This window comes from Polyodon spathula, chromosome 9 (genome assembly GCF_017654505.1).
Source record: "Polyodon spathula isolate WHYD16114869_AA chromosome 9, ASM1765450v1, whole genome shotgun sequence".
NCBI lineage: Eukaryota > Metazoa > Chordata > Actinopteri > Acipenseriformes > Polyodontidae > Polyodon > Polyodon spathula.
Genome location: NC_054542.1, coordinates 31331482 through 31355182, shown reverse-complemented (window position 1 = coordinate 31355182; position 23701 = coordinate 31331482). Strand labels below are relative to the sequence as shown.

Here is a 23701-nt window from a genome sequence, read left to right as displayed (position 1 = left end):
GGGGGGGGGGGGGGGGGGGGGGGGGGTGTAAAACTTTTGATAGATTGCTTCTCTATGCTTTTCTTTTAAGTCTTCACATCTCTAGAGCACTTAAGTGAACTGTATTAAAATGCTTGACGCACAAAAGGCCCCAGCGTACAGGAATATTAATACAGAAAATAACCCACTGTATTTTCCGAGGGTGGTGTAACTTTTTTTTTACATATTGAACTTGAATTTTGGGGCCTGTATGGGCTAAGCAGGAACAGATCTGTCTTTCGATGAGTTGCAGGTGCAACACGTTTTGATTATCCCATCTTTTTAAAGCTGCAGTATCCTTGAATGGATCTATCACAGGTTTCAATGTAATTCCTGTTTTCTACAGACATGCATTTGTAATCCTAATACATGCAGGCCTTAAGGTTTTTCGTTGGACTTCAAGAAGCTTTAGATATGTTATTTTAAAAAGTGCAGATTTATTTTTGGATTTGGTTAGTTTACAACTTAAAATGTGAATTTCACAGGTGGTTGTGTATGGGAGCATACTGTATGTTGAAACTTTAAATGACTGTAATGTTAATTCAAAGTAAAATATGACTAATACACTTAAACAAAGAAAACCTGCTAGTGCTGTTTATTAAATGTTTATGTCCAAAACACGTTCAAAGATGACAGGACATATATTGTACATTTTAGCAAACACAAATATTTTTGGGTAAACACCTGCTTGAACATGCAAGCTTACAGAAGTAAAATATATCAAAAGTTGAGATTACATTTATTGGGATAGTAGATTATTAAAGTAAAGAAATAATCCAATTCCCTTTCTGGATGTAAATTTCTTGAATGTAAAGTTTGTAAAATAAAAAAAAAAGAAAAAAAAATTGAAATCACTCTGTATATTTTTTATGTCTGCTTTCAAAGCCAGTAATGCTAGTAGCTGCAATAAACATTGAGTCGATTAAAAAACGAGGTACAGTAAAATATATAGAGATCTTGAAAATTGACAGTTATATCGAACATCTGTTCAGGATCGGACAGTGCTGATCAATGGGAAAAGATATATTTGTGTGTTTTTGTTTGTTTGTTTTTTGTGGTAAAATATTTACATCTGGATATGCCAAAACAGACTTAGATGAAAATACTCCCTTTTGTGTTTGTTAAAGGTGTTTTTTTGTTTTTAGTTTTTTTGTCTGGTGTTTCTTACTTATTTTTTCCTCCTCTCTAAAGGGGTGGGGGTAGTTTTTTTTCCTTTTTTTATCTTTCAATGTTCTGTTTAATAAAGGGATACTGCATCTTTAAATGCTTGTTCAATCTTTGCATTGTTTGGATTAAGTTCATTTTAGATTCACGTGAAGTGCACTTTGTCAGATGTTAGGATCGGCTGTGTTTCGTCTTTGTATTAAAAAAAAAAAAAAAAAAAAATACTCAAACATTCAATCACTCTTTCATGCATTTATTCAATCACTGAAATTATCATTTTCTGGCTTCTGCTGTTTTTTATTGTCTGTGTCAGACTGACAGCCAGACTGTGTGCTCTGTTGCCAGATCCAGTTTAGAGCAGATCCTTTGACCATTTGATCTCTTTACCGCTTCCTGTGTAGAGTAGCTCATTTGTTTCAATAAATGAAGTCATATTCAGTGTCTCAAATAAATTGCTCTATTTTGATATTAGAAAACACTTGTGTCTGTGTTTCTTATTGTGTGTGCAATTGTTTTCAGCTAAATATTTCTTTGTATTTATTTTAATTCTGGGCTTTTCAGGTCTCATGCCTAACCCATTGTCTAGAGCAGTCTTAAGTTTTCAAACCCAAACAAGCGTTATTTCCTGACTAATAAAATTCAGAATTTAAATAAGTAGGTTTATTTGTGTGTCACGTTGCCATGCACCCTTTTCATAAATTCACGGCATTTTAAATTTGTAAGTGTACTAGAAAGTGATTTTAAACAGAGCACTGCCATCTACTGGTGAAGATGGTTATATCACTTTTTTTTTTTTTTTATTCCGGCATTTTGGGAGAAAAACCGATGACAACACACATTGTAATCGCATGTTTCAGCACAGAAACCAGCATTGCATGGCAAAACAGTTTGAGATGCAGTCACCATTTTTTCAGCAATTTCTTGGGTACTACAAGATTCAACAAAGTAATGCATATCATGAGAGAGTAAAACTAGGAATAATAGAATATCACAACTAGATTTGTAACCTTAACTAGCCAACAAATTAATATTAGCACAAGAATGATGACAATGCTGCTGAATTTTCTATCGCCTAGCATGTTAGTAAAACCAATACATAGTTTAAGATGAGCTGTTCTGGAAAGCAAGTGGATAAACTGTTAAGCAAAAATGTAATTTTATATTTTTAAACTCCTATTTTATGTCTTGGCATGAAGACTGCTGTGATTTGTTTTAAATATATAAATATGTTTTTCCATTAAGTATCAGGCAGCTTAAAGGAGGAAAAATGTCACAAACATTACAGTGTGTTGTGGGTTTTTTTTTTTTTTTTTTTTTTTTTTTTTTGTGTGTCAGGTAGGATCAAATGAAAACATGATGACTCAGTGTGGTGCACTGGATCAAACCAGCCTCCAGGTTCAGAAACCAACATGTGTGTGCCTTGCTACATCTGACAGAGAATACAATTTCAATTGTAGACCTCAATGGGTCTGCAATTTAAATGTTTAAACAATAAAAAAAACTGAATTCAGCTGAATAGCATATTCAGTTGCACAACATGTCGGTCTCCAATTACCAGGGATTTATCCAATGCAGGGCTTTGTTCAAGGTCAGTCAGTCTGGTAGAATTAGGAAAACATCAACATTCTTTTTAATAGTTTTATTGGATTGAACACACCCCTTGCTTCTTTCACAATAGAGCTGTCTTTTGATGAAACATCTTTTAGTACACTGTTTTAAACATAATGTGCATCCTTTTATAGAGATTCTGTAATGGGTTGGATGATTCATCTCACCAGCTGATGTTCCTCAGTTTTCCACAGATTCACCATCAGCATCTTTACCTTCTAAGTCATGGAGCTCACTTGAAATGTGGATTTCAATTGTACTAGACTCTGAACCTAACAAGACAAAACAACAAAGGATAGGACTATTAAATTTGTATATTCCTGTTTCCAACACTTTTTTAATATAATGCTTTATTATTTTTTTGTGTATCTTCCAATATCCCAGAATGCTTTCTGATATGTTTTGGTGCGTGGACATTACAAACACAGTACTCAGAACAGACGTCTGAAGGAGTTGAGAATGGCTGTCAATACTGCTGCACCATATACAATTTCTGATGCTTGTTGTAAAATGGTGGATCATGGAGCGACGTGATCAGATGCCGAAATCAAAGCACATTGATATCTGGAGCGATGAAATCAGTCAAGGAGAACTTCAGAATGCAAAATGATAACGTTATGTTTTTAAGAAACAAAGCCGTCATGTTCATGCTAAGAAACTCCATGTCTTCCATGTGCACAGGCTCCCTATTTGTGGAGTTTAAAACATAAAATGCATTGTGGGATAATGTCATATCAAGTCCCACAGTCCACTGTGCTGCTAGGAACTGGAACTGGAATATTTTAATAGTATTTGTATGTATTAAGCTCGACTAAACATGCAACGGTACTTTAATGTGGACGCTTTGAGCTGGATTACCGTAATTAAAAGTGTTTGGAGTACGGTTCTTAAGATCAGTTATATAGTGCAGACAGGGCCTTAGTAAAATATTTTTAACTACCTGTACTACTAATGTCAATTATTACTATTCATTTTATTGTATGGTTATCCCTCAGCATTGCGACCATCAGTATCAATAGCTTCACTGTGGTCTAAACTTCAAGTTAAAAATAAACGTGTCTGGGGGAAAAAAAAAATACGATTCTAAAACAAAACATTTCAAATGTCACAGTCTGTAATTATTATAAGGGAAGTATTGTACTTTTTCTATAAAAATTATTTTTTTTCTGTTGCTTTTTTTTTTTTTTTGACCCTTACATTATTTGGTTTGATGTTGTGCAGTAACTATTCTAAACACAAGATTTTCATAACACTGATGGGTGGATATCTTATAACTTTAATTACACTGGGAATAGCTCATCTGAATGACAGACATAAGGTGTTAAGTTTTATGGACTTGTTTAATTTAAATTTCTTCATTTCACAGCATTTAAAAAAAATCTGAAAAACATTTTTTACACTTTAAAAAACAAACAAATTGATATTATGAATAGCACATGTTTTAATGCAACAGTTTTCCTGAGTTATGTTACATAAGGTTAATTAGCATCAATAAACTATCCTTATATTAACATATTGCAACACTAAACTGATAACATTACAGACAACATGGGTACACAGGCTTGAGACAGTGGACATTTTTAGCAAGGGGCATGCATACAGCTTGTTAAGGAATTAAAAAAATATATAGCAACTTATTAAAATCTTTTCCTACCCATTTTCACTGGGGAAAAAAAAAAACATTAGACATTAAAACACACATTGCTAAACCCCATGGTGTTTTATTTATTGTTTTGTTTTTTAGCTTAGCAGAAATAAGATGGGGAAGCTAGAAACAAATATGGCCAGTGCAACAGTGCATGCTGCATAATGCCAATATGAGACCAATGTCAAAACTATTACATTTCTTGTATTTTAGCTACCAGTATGTGTTGAACTATCTGTTTCAAGAGCATGAATGTAGTCAATAAATGAATACACTTCAAAATGCAGGTTCAACAACTACACTCTACTTACACTGTTATACAACAAAATAATATGATCAGAAAAATGGTTAAATACATGGAGGTCCATCCTCCCAATGAAAACATTGTGCACATGCATGTAGTAAATATCGATGGTAGTTACAGCATGTCTATTTAATGCCCATATATTTAGAAGTGTATTCAATAAATTACACCAAACAGCAGTCTTTAAATTGTCGTACACAATAGTATTTTGTAACATATTTCCTCATTTTCAATATAAATAACATTGCCCATCTCCTGAAAAAAGAACATTTTCTTTGTTGAAGAATGCGGGGGGGGGGGGGCTTTTTAAGATACCAGAATAGTAAAGACACAATTGCCTTGTATCTTTGCTCCTACATTATAACTAGAAAGCATTTAATAAGTGAGAGTCACCACCCATGATATATTGGTGAGCTGCTTTTGGGATGTTCATTACTGATTCTGTTACCTTCAGAGAGGACGCTTATGGCATCCGAGTGCTGCTGGCCATTCCCGTTCATGCTCTTCTTAGCGTCTTGGATGAAACCCTGGTAGTTGAGTGAAGAGTCGACAGTGGGGTTGTAGACATCTGCAGCAGCAGCTGACGTGGAGCCTGAATCCCAGGGTATTTCCCTCCGGCTCTGAATGTTGAGATCAATCTCCCATCCAGTCCAGCCATAAAAAGCGAGTGTGTTGAGAAATCCCTGCATTGGATTGAAGATACCCTGCGGAATACCAAGAGAAGAAATAGAAACTTTCACAAAGACTCTCCATTTAGTGCCATGCTGTCCGATCGCCATAAAAATATCTATCTGGCAATCATTTCACAATATTGTATTTCAGCATGAGCCTACACTGTTGTCGGTATGCATTCATTGTCTATTGTGTTTGCATTCTGTAAAAGCAATTTCTTTATGGTTCTACAGATGTCCCACTATGGGCACATTTACTGTGTATATAAACTCTTCTGTATATAAAATCAGCATAGAAATTCTGGGAATTTTGTGACATGTATATACTACCAGTATGGCTAAGTGCGGAATTAGTGAAAATGTCATAAAGAAGACTTTACAGAGCAAATCTCTGATGCAAAGCAAATTAATCCAGTATTCCCATCATTTATAAAAACAAGCAATCAGACAAAGTTTAAAATGTTTTGCAAGGTTAATTTAATCAAGAGACAAAGCTATTAGAATCAGTTCTTGGTGTCACCTACCATTATAAACCATGTAATTAAGATTGCATTCCTGACATTTTTAAGGGGGCTTCCTTTGATATCATCCTGCATTTCCAGATAGAACAAAAGGCTCTCGTTGATAATATTTGGAAGCCAACTGTCAAAAGAATGAAAATAAAATGTATTTGTTAATGAAAACCTATAAAAAGGTAACTTACTAAAGATCCGCGTACATACAGAGTAATTATTCAGGACAATCAATGAATCTATAGCCTTGATCATTTTAATCCAGTAGTTAAGGGTGAAGTAAACGGTGAAAAGACATAGGTTGTACTAATTCGCCTTCAGGTCTGTTATTGAGCATAGGAAATGGCTGGTGTATGAATATTGAAGTGTGATTTTCCTGTCTAGAATTAAATGAGATTCAAACCACTGATTGGACTCTTTCAACTGTATGGGATTAGAATATTAACAGCTGGTCAGGATTCAGGAAATTTACAGGATATTTTCTAATTGTTTTAGAAGCAATAACACATACACTCCAGGTAAATGTGACTTCTGACTGTATTATTGTCTATCTTTAAAATATCAATAATCTGAAAAGTGTACAGCATTTAACTTGTCCAATCAGCTACAGATTGTTGTAGTCATAATTTTTTGTATGTTTCTTGACAGAATTGTATTAAAAGGGAGTGCCACCAAATGCCTATTTTAACTAGCTTTAAAGAGCATTCATGCTTACAAAATGTTCATTAGCGTAGGGTTGGCTCTGAAATTCACATTAATATGAAAGCTAATGTTTTACCTTTTGAACATAAAATTATATATCTCACCAAATAAGAAAAACAATCATAATCTTGAAAAACCGGATTTGAATCTCTGTTCCCAGCCGTCTTTCATTTTCTGTGTAAACTCCATGTCTTCCCTTCAGTAGTGAAGTAACTGTAATCACAAAGTTAAAGTGCATGGATTACCAACTTCGGATCTGTTTTTTATGCATGGCGCTCTATTAAATTATCCAGTTTAGACACATTCCTCTAATTAAAAAGTATTCATGAACATCTACAATTTGTGTGGATTGAAAAAGGTCACTTAGAAAAACAGTTGTGCTTACCGGCTGTTCCAGTTCTACCAAACAGGATCGGATTAACAATCAGAACTAGAAGAATAGGTGCATAAGTGGTGATGTAATGAGGCACTGCGTGTTCCAGTCCATTTTCACAGCTTGGGAAAAAAAGGAATAACATATTAAATACAAATACATGTTAGTCATGAAGTTATTAAATTACTGAATGTGTGTCTTAGTTTAACTAATAGACTGTAACATAAAATAAGCTTATTAAAAATAAATAATAATAAATCTGACTGAATGACAGCAAAAGCTATAAAAAATGGATAATATATTTAACCAGACTGCACAAAGACACAGCTTTAGTAAGTTTGTACTCATTAAACATGTATCATAAACTTAAATTTGAACTCTGCTTGCTTCTACCACAAAACAAGTTATATTTTATAGTATATTTTCAGGGTATTGTAACAATCCCATGACACGTACATACTACTCAAAGGTGTCAGTGTGTCAATGTTTTAATAGTCATATTCTGTTGGTATAAAAGTATTGTTAGTTCAGTTGGTTGAAAGGGTTGTCATGTAAACCCTGCTGCAGACATGAAATTCATTTTATGATTTCTTTTTCAAGACAACAGCATCCAATCAGATTTTGAGCACATTGGTAAATATAGCTGCCTAGAAATAGACTTTGATCACTATGAAAAAATTTTGATATTGAGAAAATAAATGAGGAGACACACAATATGTTGCAATACACAGTCAGTGGCCACAGCAGTCGTTCCAGTAGACCAAATTGAATGCACCAGAGTTTCAGTTTGCCTGGTAAAACGCTGCTGTCTATGGTCTTCAACCCTTCCACTGCTTGTTGTGTAACTTCTCCCACACAAACTGTGTCCTTTAGATCCCTGTCGTACCATCTCCCTAGACTTTTCACTGGCTTTTCGGACACTGTTGGTATTGCCGCACCATTAATGTAGAACCTTTTATCTACTACTTTACTTTTAATTATAGAGATGCTCCTTGATTTGGTGGGCTTGAATTGCATTCGTGCCCATTCAGTGTTATTGGTTAATTTGCCCAATAACCGATTAGTGTAGGCTACTGTTGTAGTCACTGTTGTCATGTCATCCATGTATGCTTGAAAAAATGTACTAACCAACTGTGGGACCTCCCAGAGACAGGTATATTTAACCTGAAATCATGTGAAACACCTTAATTGCACACAGGTGGACTCCATTCAACTAATTATGTGACTTCTAAAGACAACTGGTTGCAACAGAGCTTATTTAGGTGTGTCATAGCAAAGGGGGGTGAATACTTATGCAATCAATTATTTTCTGTTTTATATTTGTAATTAATTTATAACAATTTGTAGATTTAATTTTTCACTTTGACTTTATGGACTTGTTTTGTGTTGATCAAACTAAATTAAATCCAATTTGATTCCATGTTGTAACACAATAAAATGTGGAAAAGTCCAAGGGGGTGAATACTTTTGAGAGCCACTATATATATATATATATATATATATATATATATATATATATATATATATATATATATATATATATATATATATATATATATATATATATATATATATATATTCTGTTACCAGTTATCTAATTCTGTGTCTGCTAAACATACAGATTCATCTTTGTTTCATCTTTTCTCCTTTAACTTGTCTATTTATTATGTTTGCAGTTTGCACTCATTGAATGTGATTCTGGTATCTGATGCTCCAATATTCACTTATTATATATTTTTTAATCTACAGTATATGTGTCTTTATCTGTCTTGTCTGGAGAATTCTAACTGTCTAAGATTGAACAGACTTTCTTATTCCATTCAAATCATGTGACAAAATGACCTTTCAACTAGGATTGTCCCACCTATTTACCCTCTCTAAATAGAGTCATATTGACCAACAGTTGAAAGGCCACATTGTCACATGGTTTAAATGGAAGGAGAAAGTCTGTTCAGTGACTAGCTGTTAGAATTCCCCAGACATGATCAAAGCAAGTTTAAAGCTAAGCTAGATATAGAGAAATAACCCAGAACAGCTCTTAGTAATGGAAAACGTAATAAAAAGACAAGGGAAAGGTGGAACAAATAAAATGACATTTGTATTAGTATTACTATGTTATAGCATTAACCCTTTTTCAGACAGCAATTACTTTTGTTTTTAATTGAATCATTGTCATTGCTTTATGGTTTTTTTTTTTCTCTCAATTAAGAGATTAGAAATATGTAACAAGGTTGAATACAGTCTCAGAGTGTTGTACTGTCCATTTGACAGCTAATGATGGTACCAACTGCTACACTCTCTGGCAAGCTCACCAGAGGGAGCCATTGTGCATCAAGAGTCAAGATTGCATATTTAATACTTTTTGTGCACAAAACCTGTGAATTGTATTTCACTAAGCACTCAGTTTTAAAAGCACATATTACCAAATCACATTCATAGATCTCTCAAGGTCACAACATCTAGAACTATATTAAACATGTCTTATTAGGATAAAGTATTTCATAATAAAAGAAAAGCAACTTCATAATTATCTTTTTTAATAGACACTTGCCTATTTAATGCTGTTTACCTTTTCATTGGTTTAAACATACCTTGAAATTGAAGGGTAATATAGCATAGTCACTCCTTCCACACACAGCAGAACAGTCAGACCCCAGGTTATCATATGATACAATACAATAGTGCTGCAACACAAGTTAGCAAGACATTATAACATCCGGCACAGTATATATGAGAATAGTGGCTGCATTAACCCTCTAACAGTAGAACTACCTACTGATCTTGAGACATAGAAACTATATATATTATATATATATAATATATATATATATATATATATATATATATATACACGTCGCGCTTCTGATTTTAAATATTAAAATAACAATACCAAACTGTAAAATGTATTAATTGTACTAATTGCAACCTTATGCTTATGATTATAACATTTTACACAGGATACTAAGATAACAGCATCAAAATGATTGTCATCAACTGTACATAACCAGTAGGTATTCTTTCAAAGCTTTTAGTACCTTTGTCCAGCTGATCTTTTAACAACTAGGTATACGTCCACTGCATAGCAAAATGTCCACCAGAAGGAGGCACTGTAAAATAACTGGATCCACATCTATGAAAAGAGTTCATTAATAAGAATAAGCATGTGAGAAAAGTTGGGCACGAGAAAAGGCCATTCAGCCAGTCAAGGTTCGTCCAGTGTTAGCACACAGTTAAAAGCACAGAAATCTTTTTTAAAATCTTCCCAGTGTTTTTGATCCTTCTACTTTACCTGACAGGCTCTTCCATGCATTTATAACTCTGTGTAAAAGATGCTTCCTACCTTCACTCAGTTTCCATGTATGCCCTCTTGTTCTTCTCTCTGTGCTAAATTTGAAGTCGTCTTGGGTTAACCTTTTCTGTACCATTTATAATTTTAAATACTTTAATCAAGTCCCCTTTTTCACTTATTTTTTTCTAGGCTGAAGCGATTTCATTATTTTAATATGTCCTCATAGCTTAGTCCTGGGATCAGCCTAGTCGCCCTTCTTGGTACCTTCTCAAGTGCAATGATGTATTTTTTTTGTAGTGAGGTGACCAAAACTGCACACAATTATTCTAGGTGGTGTCTAACTAGGGCATTGTATATTCTTTCATATCATCTCTAGACTTTTTGCAGTGTAGCTGCTTCCAGTTTTTTTTTTTTTTTATACATTTAACTTAATTACATTTTCAAAGAAAACATTAGACTGAATTTGCTGGTGTGAACTAAATAATGTATTATGTTTTTTGTCTAATGAATTAGAGTTAATTTCCTAAAAGCTACTAAAGCTGTTATTGATTAAAAAAAAAAAAAAAAAAGAGAAATTACAAAAATATTAAATAAAAGGTTGTTTTATCTTCAATGTTACAAATAGAATGTAGCATCTGGCATGTCCCAAGAACAACGGAAGTGAAATATGAAATGTGCACTGATGATTGCAAATTATTCTACAGACAAAAAAAACAACTGCCATACATACCGCACTGCCAACACAGAAAGCCGTCGGCCATACTTCAGTGCTATTGATGACTGACATTTTTGTAATGAAGTTTGGGAATCCAAGCCATACAGATGATCTGAGAAGTATCCCTGAAAAAAACAACACACAGCTATTCTTAAGAACAGTAATGGATTGTGGAAACAGGTTTATGGAAGTATTACATAAGATTAATTTTTACTTCTGAAACAGTAACCAATAGTTTAATATCAAATTTGACCCCTTACCTACCAGGGTGCCCGGGGGGCGGGGGTGGGGGGGGGGGGGGGGGGGGGGGGGGGGGGGGGGGGGTTTTCGTAAACACCTTATATATATAAGTATAAATTAATGTATTATTTTCTTATTAACCAATTCTGATACAACACTGCTAATGGAATATGCATGATTTCATTTTTTTTTTTTTTTTTATAATAGTGTATGTGCATCATGAGTTTTGCTTGAAATCATCAGTCATCACAGAAACCGCAATGTTTGTGAAATGTGCCAGTGTTGCAAATATTTGACTTAATATCAGGTACCATGACCTTACACCAAAGTGATGAGTGGGTAGATGCCAGATAAAATATTTAAAAAATGTCTGTTACAGTATAAACCTGTTTTGTTTTGAAACATCTTGCATTAGTTGTTCATGTTAAAATAAAGCATGTATCATTATCTAATTGTTTCTTATTTCCAATCATTATTATTGGTTCTAAGTTCTGTTGAGTTTTTTTTTTTTTTTTTTTTATCATTGGCCCTATTGGTAATAATAGGTACCATCTTGCTTGCAGGCCCATGTAATTTTATTTATTCATTTTTTTGCTGGTGATATTGTGTGATATTTGATCGTTCAACTCAACCCAACTCTGTGGATCAACCTTTTTTTCTTTTTTTTTTATTTGCTCAAATAACCAACAAGTACATATCATAATTCTCCCTCATTTCCTGATCATTCAATACACTGTAGCTACAAGTTTGTAATCTCCTGCTTTGACACCTTGTGAGTTTTAATTTATCAAGTACAAACATTTGTGGAACAAGAATTTGAATAAAAAGTTACACAGTTTTTTCATTATCTTCAGTCAATGGGGTAGTGAATTATAGTAGACAAGCAAAAAACAGTCAGTCCAAGAAAACAAAACTGACCAATTCTAATATTTTAAACTTTGCCAGATGCATATTTCTTGAATGCAAAAAAGTTCAGACCACCAAGTGGGTTATTTTCATGCTCTAATATCAATTCCATTAAAACATAATTGTATGAAGTGGCCCAAGATAACAAAACTCTCAAAATACACAATATACTGTGTGTTTCAATGAATAGGGGGGAAAAATGGAGGTCAAATGGAGGTGAGCCTGTCAGTTATCAGCCAATCCCCTCTGAGTAATATATTGGCAGTGGGGGTCCCTGAGTATGTTACACTGGCAGAGGTCTGCATTTATCTAGCTAACAGTTTGTCATGAAACCTGCTAAGGATGTTCCTATCACAAATTATATCCAGTATGTATTATAATCTCTGGTTATATGGAGGTTATCTGTCTCATTTGCAAATCTGGTGTGAATTTAAATTGTGATTTTGCAGGATGGAAATGACCTTTTATTTTACAAACAGTTGAATGGTATAATTTAAGGTGGACACAACAGATTACAGATAACAAGTCCAGTTCAGATACACATCATTTTTGTTGATAAACTATTTGAGCTAAGAAGTAACTGAGGCTTTAATGTATTCCTTTGTCTTTGTTTAGTATTAGTAACACCACTCACTTTGTGTACATTTGAATAATTTGATTTTTTTTCAGGATGTGCCACATACATTCAAAAACATATTTAGAAAGGTAGCCAAACAGAAAGTTGACACGTGTAACTTCAAAGAACTGTATGCTGTCAATGGAGTGACAGTGTACCAGACAAACTCTAGTACACCAACAAAATCGTATATGTTTACAATTTTTGATAACCCAATTTGTTACTCCTCAGTTAAAGTCACATACATTTGCTGAATTGTGAATAAAAATATCATAAAATAAACTTTAAGGGCCAAACCTCAACCCCTTTCAAATGGACGTTTCCTTGTTTTCTGAGCTAAAATCATTGGTGTATGCGATGTACCACACAATGTATCACTTTTTAACACGTACCACAAAATAACTCTACACTTGGAATGGAGAGTAAAATTATTGATCGTTTTGCCACACCTAAACAGATGCAGACCTAAATATCATTGCAAGCGATCGGTTTTCGAGACGTACATAAGTGGGCTGAAAGCTTGTTTGAGCAGTAAATTCAGGAACGAAATGCAAAAGCTTAAATCCAATGTCCGTGTAATTAATGGAGGGTCACAAAGTGATGATCACATTGCTTTTGTTCCTGTGAATGCCATGGCTATTCAAGAAGCAATCAGTTAAACAAATGCACATGTTCGTAAGTTAACAAGCCAGGTAGGTATAAAAGGACAGGTTTCATGTATATTAAAACTGTGATTTGTGAATACTATATTTAAGTCAGCAAACCTGATTAGTGTCTAACTAAAGTTAGGTGTCCTGTTAAGTTTAGTTAGTGCTCCAAAACAGGAGCTAGGGTTTATTTTACTTTTGTATTGTTTGTCGAGTGCTTTATCAACCAAAGACGTGTTAGGAACCCAGAACCCAGAACTGTGTTCAAAGTTATACTGTAAATAGAAGCTTTGTCACAATTTGTAATTATGATAATTTTTTTTTTTTTTACACTAATAATGTTTAATTGTATTGCGCTACTTTTAGCAAACAATATGAAAAGTAAATTGAAATCACAAGCCCTGTTCTAAGTGTTGTGCTTGAAATGTGTAATACTAATCAACTAGTTGTTTAAATTAATGTTGCATAATAAAATGGTATTTGCTTTTCTGTTGAATTGTTCTGAATTGTTGATTAGTTAACGAATCCTGTTTTCTGAGACTAAACTTGTTTTGGGCTTTCCTTACTATAAATTACTGAGGCCCGATTTCATGTAAAAAGGATATATTATTCTCTTAAAGCTATGATTTGGTGTAATTTATGATAAATGTGTTTCTTGTCTAATTTGGTATTGCCATTACTGCAGGATAAAAAATTAATGTGTATGAATTTTAGATCATTTCAGACACATGATAAGCAACCCCCCTAAGTACCCTCCAATTCTCAAAAAATCAGCTGTTGACTATGAATAAACAGAGCAACATTAATTTAAGGTCTATTTTAAAACTGTAAAAATTAAAGCATCATCTTTACTGTATATATACATACAAAACCAAATGCATTTAACATTACATAACCCTATAACAGCTTTAACACCCTACAGCTTTGAAAATAGTTTTTCCTAATGATTAACTGTAGCTTAAACCCAATGCATTCTTCTGTTTTCATTGAGCTTACAATAACATTGTACTTCACCTGCACATCCCAGGATATCACAGAAACTGATGATGAGAAGAATCCGAGACGAGGATCCTGGCTTCGGAAGAGGATACTGCCCTAGACTCCTATACCCTTTTCTTTTGGGAAAAATCTGCAGGATAGCAAATATGAGGCTCACGCTAGCGCTGCCAATGCAGATTGCACTGAAGAACCGTGGCTGAAAGTTTAAAACAAATTGGGTTGACTCGTCTCTGTTGGGACAACAGAAAGTCTCAAGCCTTGGGGATGCCATGGTGGACTGGATCTGGTCACAGCATCAGAGTGAAAGAAAGCAAACTCATTCATTTCCTCTCTCCTCTCCTCAGTCTAATCATGGGATAGGACATCATGTGCTTCTCTTTAATCCCTCCAGCCGCTGTTAAAATGGCCTAAGGGAACCCTCGTAAACAAAGGAATCTCAAACATGGCATGGGATTTGAAATCCCCCCACCCCCCTTTTTATGCTCATTAGCAAATTACTGTATTTTGGTTAAACCCTGTTATGCTTTATGTTTAAATATACTAGCTGTTTTATCATTATTTATTTCAAGAACAGAACAGTTACGTTATGCAATACCCATACTGAATTAGTTCCAGCTAGTTTTCCATTTCACAGTGGAATCTCTAATGTGATATTTAAATCATGTCAACTCTTTCATTGCAGATGCAACTCCTTTTGCTGCAAGTCAGTTTCAGTGTTGTCGGGCAAAACAATGAATCTGGCTCTTGAATATGCATCAATCATTATGAGGTGAGTAACAGCAGGTCCTGCTATTGAGAGATACTCAGCACGAAAGTCTGGGGCACTCTGAAGGCCAGTTCTATGAAGGCCAGTTTCTAGTGTGTGATTATTTTGTCAGTGTCCTACATGAACTTCTTTATCATACAATAGAGGATAGCTGCAGAGTGATTGACTGCACAGTACTATATAGATACTCTTTACTTCCCCCAAGGATTTGGTTATCTTCTTCACTGTTGCCAGGTTCTGAATTTAATTTTTCCCCCAAACGCATCCCAAGAATCCCCCACATCAAACAATCATCTCCCAAAACTGAAATTAAAGTTGGAAAACAAACTTTAAATCTGTATGTGAATCTGTATGCATATTTGTCAGCACCCCTTCCAGGATTGAACTAATACATGAAGCAGGACTAATGTGAGTAGGTACTTTAATCCTACCTTTACAGTAGATCAACAAAGGCAACCAGGGCAACAACCCCCAACCAGCCCTCAGGGTTTCCCCTAAACAATTTATCCTGTGAAATTACCCTGCAACACTGGTCTTCAACAATGTGATAAATACAGCCTTGATTTAACAAATACACTGAACATTCATGTATGGCCAAATTCATCATCAAAATATAAAATACTGTACAGATTTGAAGGCTATTTGCAAGTATACAACCAAACTGAAGGACACTTTTTTTTTGGCATAGTGGAAGTTAAGGTTTCAGGACCTGGTGACCATGCACACCACAAGCGAGCATCTTATCACAGTATAAAAGAGCTTTTCTGCAATGGTGGTTACAGAGCTTTTCCAATTTAACAGGGCGGAGGCTGGGTATGGACTGGAGGCAACTACTCGTGTTGATACTGAAAATATTATTATTATTATTATTATTATTATTATTATTATTATTATTATTATTATTATTATTATTATTACACCGTGTAACAATTTATTTATTTATTTTTTGTTCCTGGGTAGTAAGTGTTATTTCTTAATTGCTTATGCCTCAAAAGTATAGAAAATGGCTATTATTCCCCACAAACTTTGCTTTTGTGACCAGGACAGTGATATTTTGAAATTTACCTATTTTCTAGAACATTCCAGATAGATTCAGTGCTGAGTAAACTTGGAGTAACTTCTAGAACTTTCTAGAACTTTCCAGTAATATAAATAGTCGTATAAATACAGGGGCCTTAAGCCCACCAGTTCAGTTTAGTTCCAGCTGCCTAAGTGGACACATATCTGCATTTTTCTGAGATGGCATCAAGAGGCTGCAATGGTGGTATTCCTGATGGGTCTCCAAGGCGGTTTTACCAAGTTTCCCTGCTATCTTTGCCTTTAGGACAGCAGGGACACCAAGGTGCACTACCACAGGTGGGACTGGCCACAGCAGACCGAGTTCTCTGTGGGGAGGAACAACGTCAAGTGGGAGCCACTGGTGGACCCCCGGAAGGTGCTGATGCCACCACTGCACATCAAATTGGGCCTTATGAAACAATTTGTCAGAGCTCTAGATAAGGAGTCGGCAGCCTTCAAGTACCTTCAAGACTTCTTCCCTAAGTTGTCTGAGGCAAAGGTCAAAGCCGGTGTCTTCGTCGGACCACAGATAAAGAAGATCCTGGAGTGCAATGAATTCCCCAAGAAGCTCACTAGTAAGGAGAAAGCGGCTTGGAACAGCTTTGTCGCAGTGGTTCGGGGCTTCCTGGGCAATCACAAGGCCGAAAACTATGTGGAGCTGGTTGAGACTCTGGTGAAGAACTACGGCACAATGGGCTGTAGGATGTCCCTCAAAGTCCATATCCTTGATGCTCATCTTGAGCGTACTTGGAGGAGCAAGGCGAGCGCTTCCACCAGGATATACTGGACTTTGAATGCTGCTGCCAAGGACAGTATAACGAGAACATGTTGGGAGACTACATTTGGGGACTGATTCATGAAAGTGATTTACAGTATAATCATAAATCTCGAAAAACTACTCACTTCTAAATCTTTTGTAGTCATTTTTGTATTACTTTAGTATAAATACATGTTAATTTGGATTCATATGTTGTTTTTTTCTGACTTTATGTGAACGAAAAGACACAAATTCGCTCGTTTTCTCATTGGAAATAGGTATATTTCAAAATATCACTGTCCTGGTCACAAAAGCAAAGTTTGTGGGGAATAATAGCCATTTTCTATACTTTTGAGGCATAAGCAATTAGGAAATAACACTTACTACCCAGGAACAAAAATTGTGTTACATAGTGTAATTATTATTATTATTAGTAGTATTGCAATATATATTACAATCTAAAAAATTAGTTGTACTCATGTCTTGCAAATGTAGTGTAATGTGCTCCCTGAAGTATTGTAAGTGCATTAGCTCTTCTCTTCCTTAGACACTGTACCCTCCTTCTTTTGACACTGGACCATTTTCCTGGGTCCAGCCTGCACAGGTCGTTGGGTTCAGTGTCACATTATAACTCCGCTCAGCAGGCTCCTCTTCTTACAGTGCTCAACTCATCCATTATTCTTTAGCTGTTGTATTTTTCCCAGAGGGCAAATTGAAAAAACAGTTACACGGGATCTTTTTCAAACCACAGATACTGGCAGAGCATTAAAACTAACTTCCTGTGCATTGAGGGAAAAAAGAAGTGACATCATCAAGGCATCAGATAGTTGCTGCTGAAAAGAGAACTGGGCGGGTGCAGTGTGTCGTTGGCCCAAGGGTAAGGTTGATGTTTTGTTTGGCAGCTCTTCTGCATGACAAGACTTGGATTGTGATTGGAGAAGTGGATGAAAGTTGCAGTCTCTTCTCTCGAAAGTCCAAAACTTTAAGATTTGGGACGGCTGGAGAGAAACAGGATGACATGTCAGGCAGTAACTACTTTTCCAATCCATTAATGAGTGGTGTCAATTTATACACTTATTATGTTCATAAGAAGTTATAGGTTAATGGTTGGACAGTAAGAGAAACTCTTCAAAGCATTATTTACACAAGTCCATGTATAAGTATGGCATGAGCCAGCACAATGCTGTAATGATGTATTGTGTGTGTGTGTGTGTGTGTGTGTGTGTGTGTGTGTGTGTCTATATATATATATATATATATATATATATATATATATATATATATATATATATATTGAAACTATTAAAAAAAAAAAAAACGATATGAATGTAATTTTGATCTTTTACTTAACATCATGTAATGAAAGAAACAAAATGATATCGCAAAAGTCAACCAGATGCCATAACAGTAGTACAGTATCTGATTTCAAAATGTTGCATTTTTCAATTTTTGTCATCATTGTATTACAGACTTAATACAAGTGCAAATGCAATGATTGTGAAACATAACATTTCTGTTTTGCAAAACAAATAATATTAAATGTACTATTTAAGAACACGTTACAGTTCCAGCAATGTCTAAATCAGATTGGCAGATTTTACCCAAATTGAAGTCAAAGTAAATACTATAGACGGAGGTGGAAGTAGCTTTAATTTCTTACCTACATAGTGTTATTTTCAGGTTGTGTTAAAAAGTGGTACTCATCGCACTGCACATTACTAAACAGCTTCCCCTAAGAAAGCAGAGAAGCGCCCATTCAAATCTGGTACATTATGCTGTTTTTGGTCTTTTGCATATTTTTAAAATGGAATTTATCATATTTTCTAGTCTTTTATGTCATTCTTTTAATGTAATTTATCATATTTTTCCACCAGTAAGAAAAAAAAAAGTATAAGAATATTTATCATATGCAATACAATGGGTCTTGTACATTTTTTTAATTGTCTGTTTCCAGTTTAGGTTTGCAAACAAATTGTGTATAATTAATGGTAATGTACCTCTTTTTGACAAAACACCCATCAGATCGCAATTAATTGCACCTCTACCAAAATCTGATTTGAGTTTGTTTCAATGACTCGGACACAGACTCAAGACTTTTTCAAGAGTATTTAAGTGTGTTCTCACCTATTATAGAACAATACCATGTAGAAAAAGTGATTTTTTTCTGTTGAAATAATCTTTCATTATCATCAGCAAATTATGAGCTGAGTAAGAACAGGGACAAACTCTAACAGCACTAAATATTTACTTCTAAGTTTTTCATTTAAATAGAGAGTGGACAAACTTTGAACTGGTTAAAATTCCTGGGACAGAGCTTGGCTTGTAATTTGTTTGGCTCATCTGTTTCAGGTTATCCCCCCCACCCCCTCCCATTTATCACAGCAGTTGAAAACTAACTTAAAACAAATACAACAAAATTGAAAAACAAAAACATCTACGCCCATCTTTTCACCACCAGGAATTTCAGTTTACTTTAATCACTACTTGATTTTATTGTATTAACCTATGCTTGGTATGGGCGTGAAATGTCAGAGTTGTCAAAACTTGTGTATTCTTCTGTTGTTGTTTAGACTTTTTAAAACTCAGAAGTTGAAAGCACCTCAGTATCCTTCTTGAAGCTGACAGAATCATGGTTTTAAACATGGTATATGAGAGCGTGGCTATTAGTCCGTCCAGCCACAACACACCTTGTGTATGTTTATCAGTAGAAATACTACAGAACAGATGTTGCATTCCTGCAGCGATGCTGCAAGATTGGCAACCTGTTTAGATAAATTAAATATTTCATAGCCATACCAAGTTGGTCATTAATTACTGACCCATGAAAAATGAAAAAAAAAATTAAAACTATCTTGATTGTGTTTGAAAAGAAATTTGCAACACAGGCTTTAATTACGTTTTGGTTATGGTGCTGCTGCCCTTGCTACCTTGTAGTTTTATTCCAACCTTGCATTATTGTTTTAGAACATAACTTTAATTTAAAACGAATTTACTTCATGTTCTTTTATTTCTGCACAAGATGTGGTAGTCAGCCTGAAAAGATCTGTCTTGGTAAAAGTATTGGAAAAATTATACTGTATGTTAAAATATTGAAATAAGTATTATATAATAATAATAATAATAATAATAATAATAATAATAATAATAATAATAATAATAATAATAATATGTGCAGATACTGTATCTATTTTGGGCTATAAACCATCTTTTCACTTTTTGTTTTACATTTTAAGATTTTGCATCTGATTGGTCTCCTGTTCATGATGCAGCCCTTCATGGACGCCTTCTTGCACTAAAACCCCTTATTGACCAGGCAGCACAGGTTACATTATTAAACATTATCCAGTGTTTTGCAAAATACGTTTTTCTTTTATTTTAGTTTGTTCATGTTTACTTTAATTGACTAGAAATGAACACCGAACCGAATATGGTCAGTTTCAGTCAATCCAGGCCCCATATTTATCTAGTGTGCACGCACATTTTTTCATTCTGAAGTGTGTTTTACCCAGAAGTCTGTAATTTATTAACAAAGTTTAGTGAGAATGTTATTGAACCATGCAGAGTATCATTCCCTAGTGTTTGGTGCTTCAAGGTCTTTACTTTGCAACACATGTATCTATTTTATTTTTTATCAATGCCATTGCTGCAATGTTCAATTATCAAAGTAAAATATTGTTAAATATATTCTCAATAGTTTTGAAATGGATACATTTTTCCATTGTATTTTGGTTAGTTATTAATGTTCTGTTTTCTGTTTATTTTGTAATTCTATGTGAAATCAACACTGTAACCCTAACCCTTTTTAAACAGTCACTGTTTGGCTGGCTTAATGTTAAAGAACATCCAAATGATGGTCTTTCATCCAATCGATTATGACATTTATCACCTACAGGATGTGTGATCGTAACTCAGAACTGCCAAGAATATAACATTACAATCTAAGAAATATAATGGATATAAACAACATCAATCTGCAATTGTATCTTAAATCTAGCAAATACTAAACATTAAATAATGAACAATAAAACACAACTGCTGCATTAAAGCAGGGCCTGCTTGTTTGCATTGTGTGCTGTAAGTCAATGCTGTCATATATTTAGATACATACAAGTAAACCCTATGCATGTTTTATTCATGTGTATCAATTTTGAACCCCTGCATTTTTGCATAATAAAGATGGTCATTCCCCCTCTTCCAGGGTTCCAGTGTAAATCTTCTGACACTAGACCAAGTTTCACCACTCCATGTAGCCTGTATAGGTGGCAATGCTGCCTGTGCAAAAAGAAAAAGGGGCTAAAGTAAGTACTTGTTACTGCATATGAATGAATAACAGGAAATGGTAACCAAAAAGAAACTACCACTGATCCATTAACTTACTTTAAACCCAGATATACAGTAATACAGATGGACTGCCACACTTGTAAATAACTCTTTTATATTCTCTGTCAACAGAGCTTCTATTGTTTTATGCACCGTTTCAAAGACACATTTTAAACCGCATACATTTCTAAACAGAAGGGCAAAAATATCTAGACTTTTGTTGCAGGCAATATGACCCTTTCTCAGCCTTACGCTTGCATCGTAATTTACTCATAGTGGGGTTAGGTAGGACCCTTTTATCTGTAATATAAGTGTTTGTTATTTCAGTTATCCAAATATAATTGACGTGAACCATTGTGGTGTGAAACACCACAAAAATCTTCTAACTATTCATAGATCTATAAGTATAATTATAATTATTGCACATGTCGGCGTGATTTTTCATATAAGATAAACACCTTTTTGGTTTACATGTTTATTTCCACACTCTTTAAATAGTAGTGTATATATATATATATATATATATATATATATATATATATATATATATATATATATATATATATATGACTGGAATACCCCTTCAATGCTTCAATGTTCAATGCCTGTGTCAGTGGAAATGTTGCTTGTGTGAATCTGCTCCTACAACATGGAGCCAAACCTCAAGCTGAATGTCATCTCTCTTCACCTATCCATGAAGCAGCAAGCAGAGGTTAGTTTTTAGGTTAGTTTTTTCCCCTTGTTGCTCCACAGACAGTACAGTGACAGATTACACATGTCAAAGGTCAATGACAATGTTGTGAATTTTGCAATGGTATGAGGTTAATCTTTAGGGTTTTTTATTTGTTAAAGAGTCAAATAAGCACCCTTAAACGTTGACCACAATTATGTTCCAGTTTACTATATGTCCCCTATGCTAACACTATTTATTTAGCACACTTTGACAAATTATGTTTTTCTCTGTGCTTTGCCTTACAGTACTTATCTGAGGTTTACAATGCTTAACTGGGCTTTATCATTTTTTTACTATACTTTTGCCATGGTATACCACAATAAACTTTTACAAGAGCAAACTTTAAAGCTGTGACTACTACATAAGACTGTTAAACTCTTACAGAACACACAGGGATTTATATAAAAAATAATGAACTGGAGAAGTGTTTTTAAAGTAATTTTCTCTACTAAGCCACTGAACTCTGAGACAGCCCTCTTTTTGCTGTGTGCTCTGCAATAACACTTCCTGAAACAGTTTGAGTGGTTGACAGTGAAATTACTTTTGGAGTATTCCTTTGTTACATGTACTTTACATATTGTTGTTGTAGATCATTTAATGCCCTGAGCTATGAAGAAATATAACAGTCAGGGTGTTCTGTAAATATGTACTGGTATTGAGAGTTATTTTACTGGTTTTTAGGTCACACAGAGTGTTTGGAAGCCTTACTGCATCATGGGGCAGACACTGACCACAACATTAATCATTTGGGCACACCTCTCTACGTAGCATGTACTAAACGGAATTTGGAATCTGTCAGGAAACTTCTGGAATTAGGTAACATGGTATTATACAGTATACAAGTAATTCATCTTTATCTTGTATATAAAGTACACCTTATAGAAATTGTCAATGAATGACAATGATATAATGTGTTAAATATTGATTTAAAATAGCTTCCACAGGATTGCTTTTAATGCGAGTTTACATCTACAAACCAAACCCTTTAACCATGATGAGGAAATTGTCATTTACAGTGGTGGCTTAAGGAAAAGAGAGGGAGGGGGGTTGTGTTCTTCAGAGGGAAGTCAGAGTTTTCAATCTGGGTATCTATGATGTGCTCTTCTTTGGTTTAATGTCCCATCCAAAAAACACAGTGCTGGAGGTTTGGTTGAGGTCTAGCCCAGGGAGGAAATGTGTGCCTTACTGTGTGACCAACACAAGCTTCCACACAGCATTTGATTTCCCTTGGGGATGTACCGACTGTGCCAGTCTGAGCACACAATCAGACTCCAAGGTGGTACTGTATGTACACAACAGAAACTCAAAGCAAATTTAATCTGTAAAACCCAGTTACAGTTTCTGTCAAAATGATCTCTTTGCTGAAGTTTAAATTTTTCATCTTCAGATGCCAATCTGAACACTGAAGGGGACACTCTACTCCACGCAGCTGCAAGAGCCTCAAGACCTGACAGTTCAACTCCCACTGGACCACGGAGCCGACGTGAAAGCCAGGAACACTGAGGACAAAGAACCCCTGGATCTGGCGGCCCCAAGCAGTGAAGCAAGGAGAATTCTCATTCGCACAGAGGAGGTATATTGAGCCGATTGTTGTCATTCAAATCACAATGACAGCCTACAGTCCTTTTCATCATTTCAAAGTTAACTCCTTTTTTTC

At 34.7% G+C, this 23701-nt stretch overlaps 1 protein-coding gene across 1 annotated transcript; it reads right to left on the bottom strand.

Moving 5' to 3' along the window:
* Positions 1–1386: 1386 nt before the first annotated feature.
* On the bottom strand, positions 1387–14732 carry LOC121320662 (G-protein coupled receptor 143-like). Its single transcript, XM_041259205.1, has 9 exons — positions 14425–14732; positions 11017–11126; positions 10033–10127; positions 9589–9681; positions 7010–7119; positions 6729–6837; positions 5935–6052; positions 5188–5443; positions 1387–3062 (listed from the first exon to the last, which is right to left on the bottom strand). Exons 1-9 carry the CDS (start codon positions 14678–14680, stop codon positions 2971–2973), a joined length of 1239 nt encoding a protein of 412 aa, XP_041115139.1. The 5' UTR covers positions 14681–14732; the 3' UTR covers positions 1387–2970.
* Between the last annotated feature and the right edge of the window lie 8969 nt (positions 14733–23701).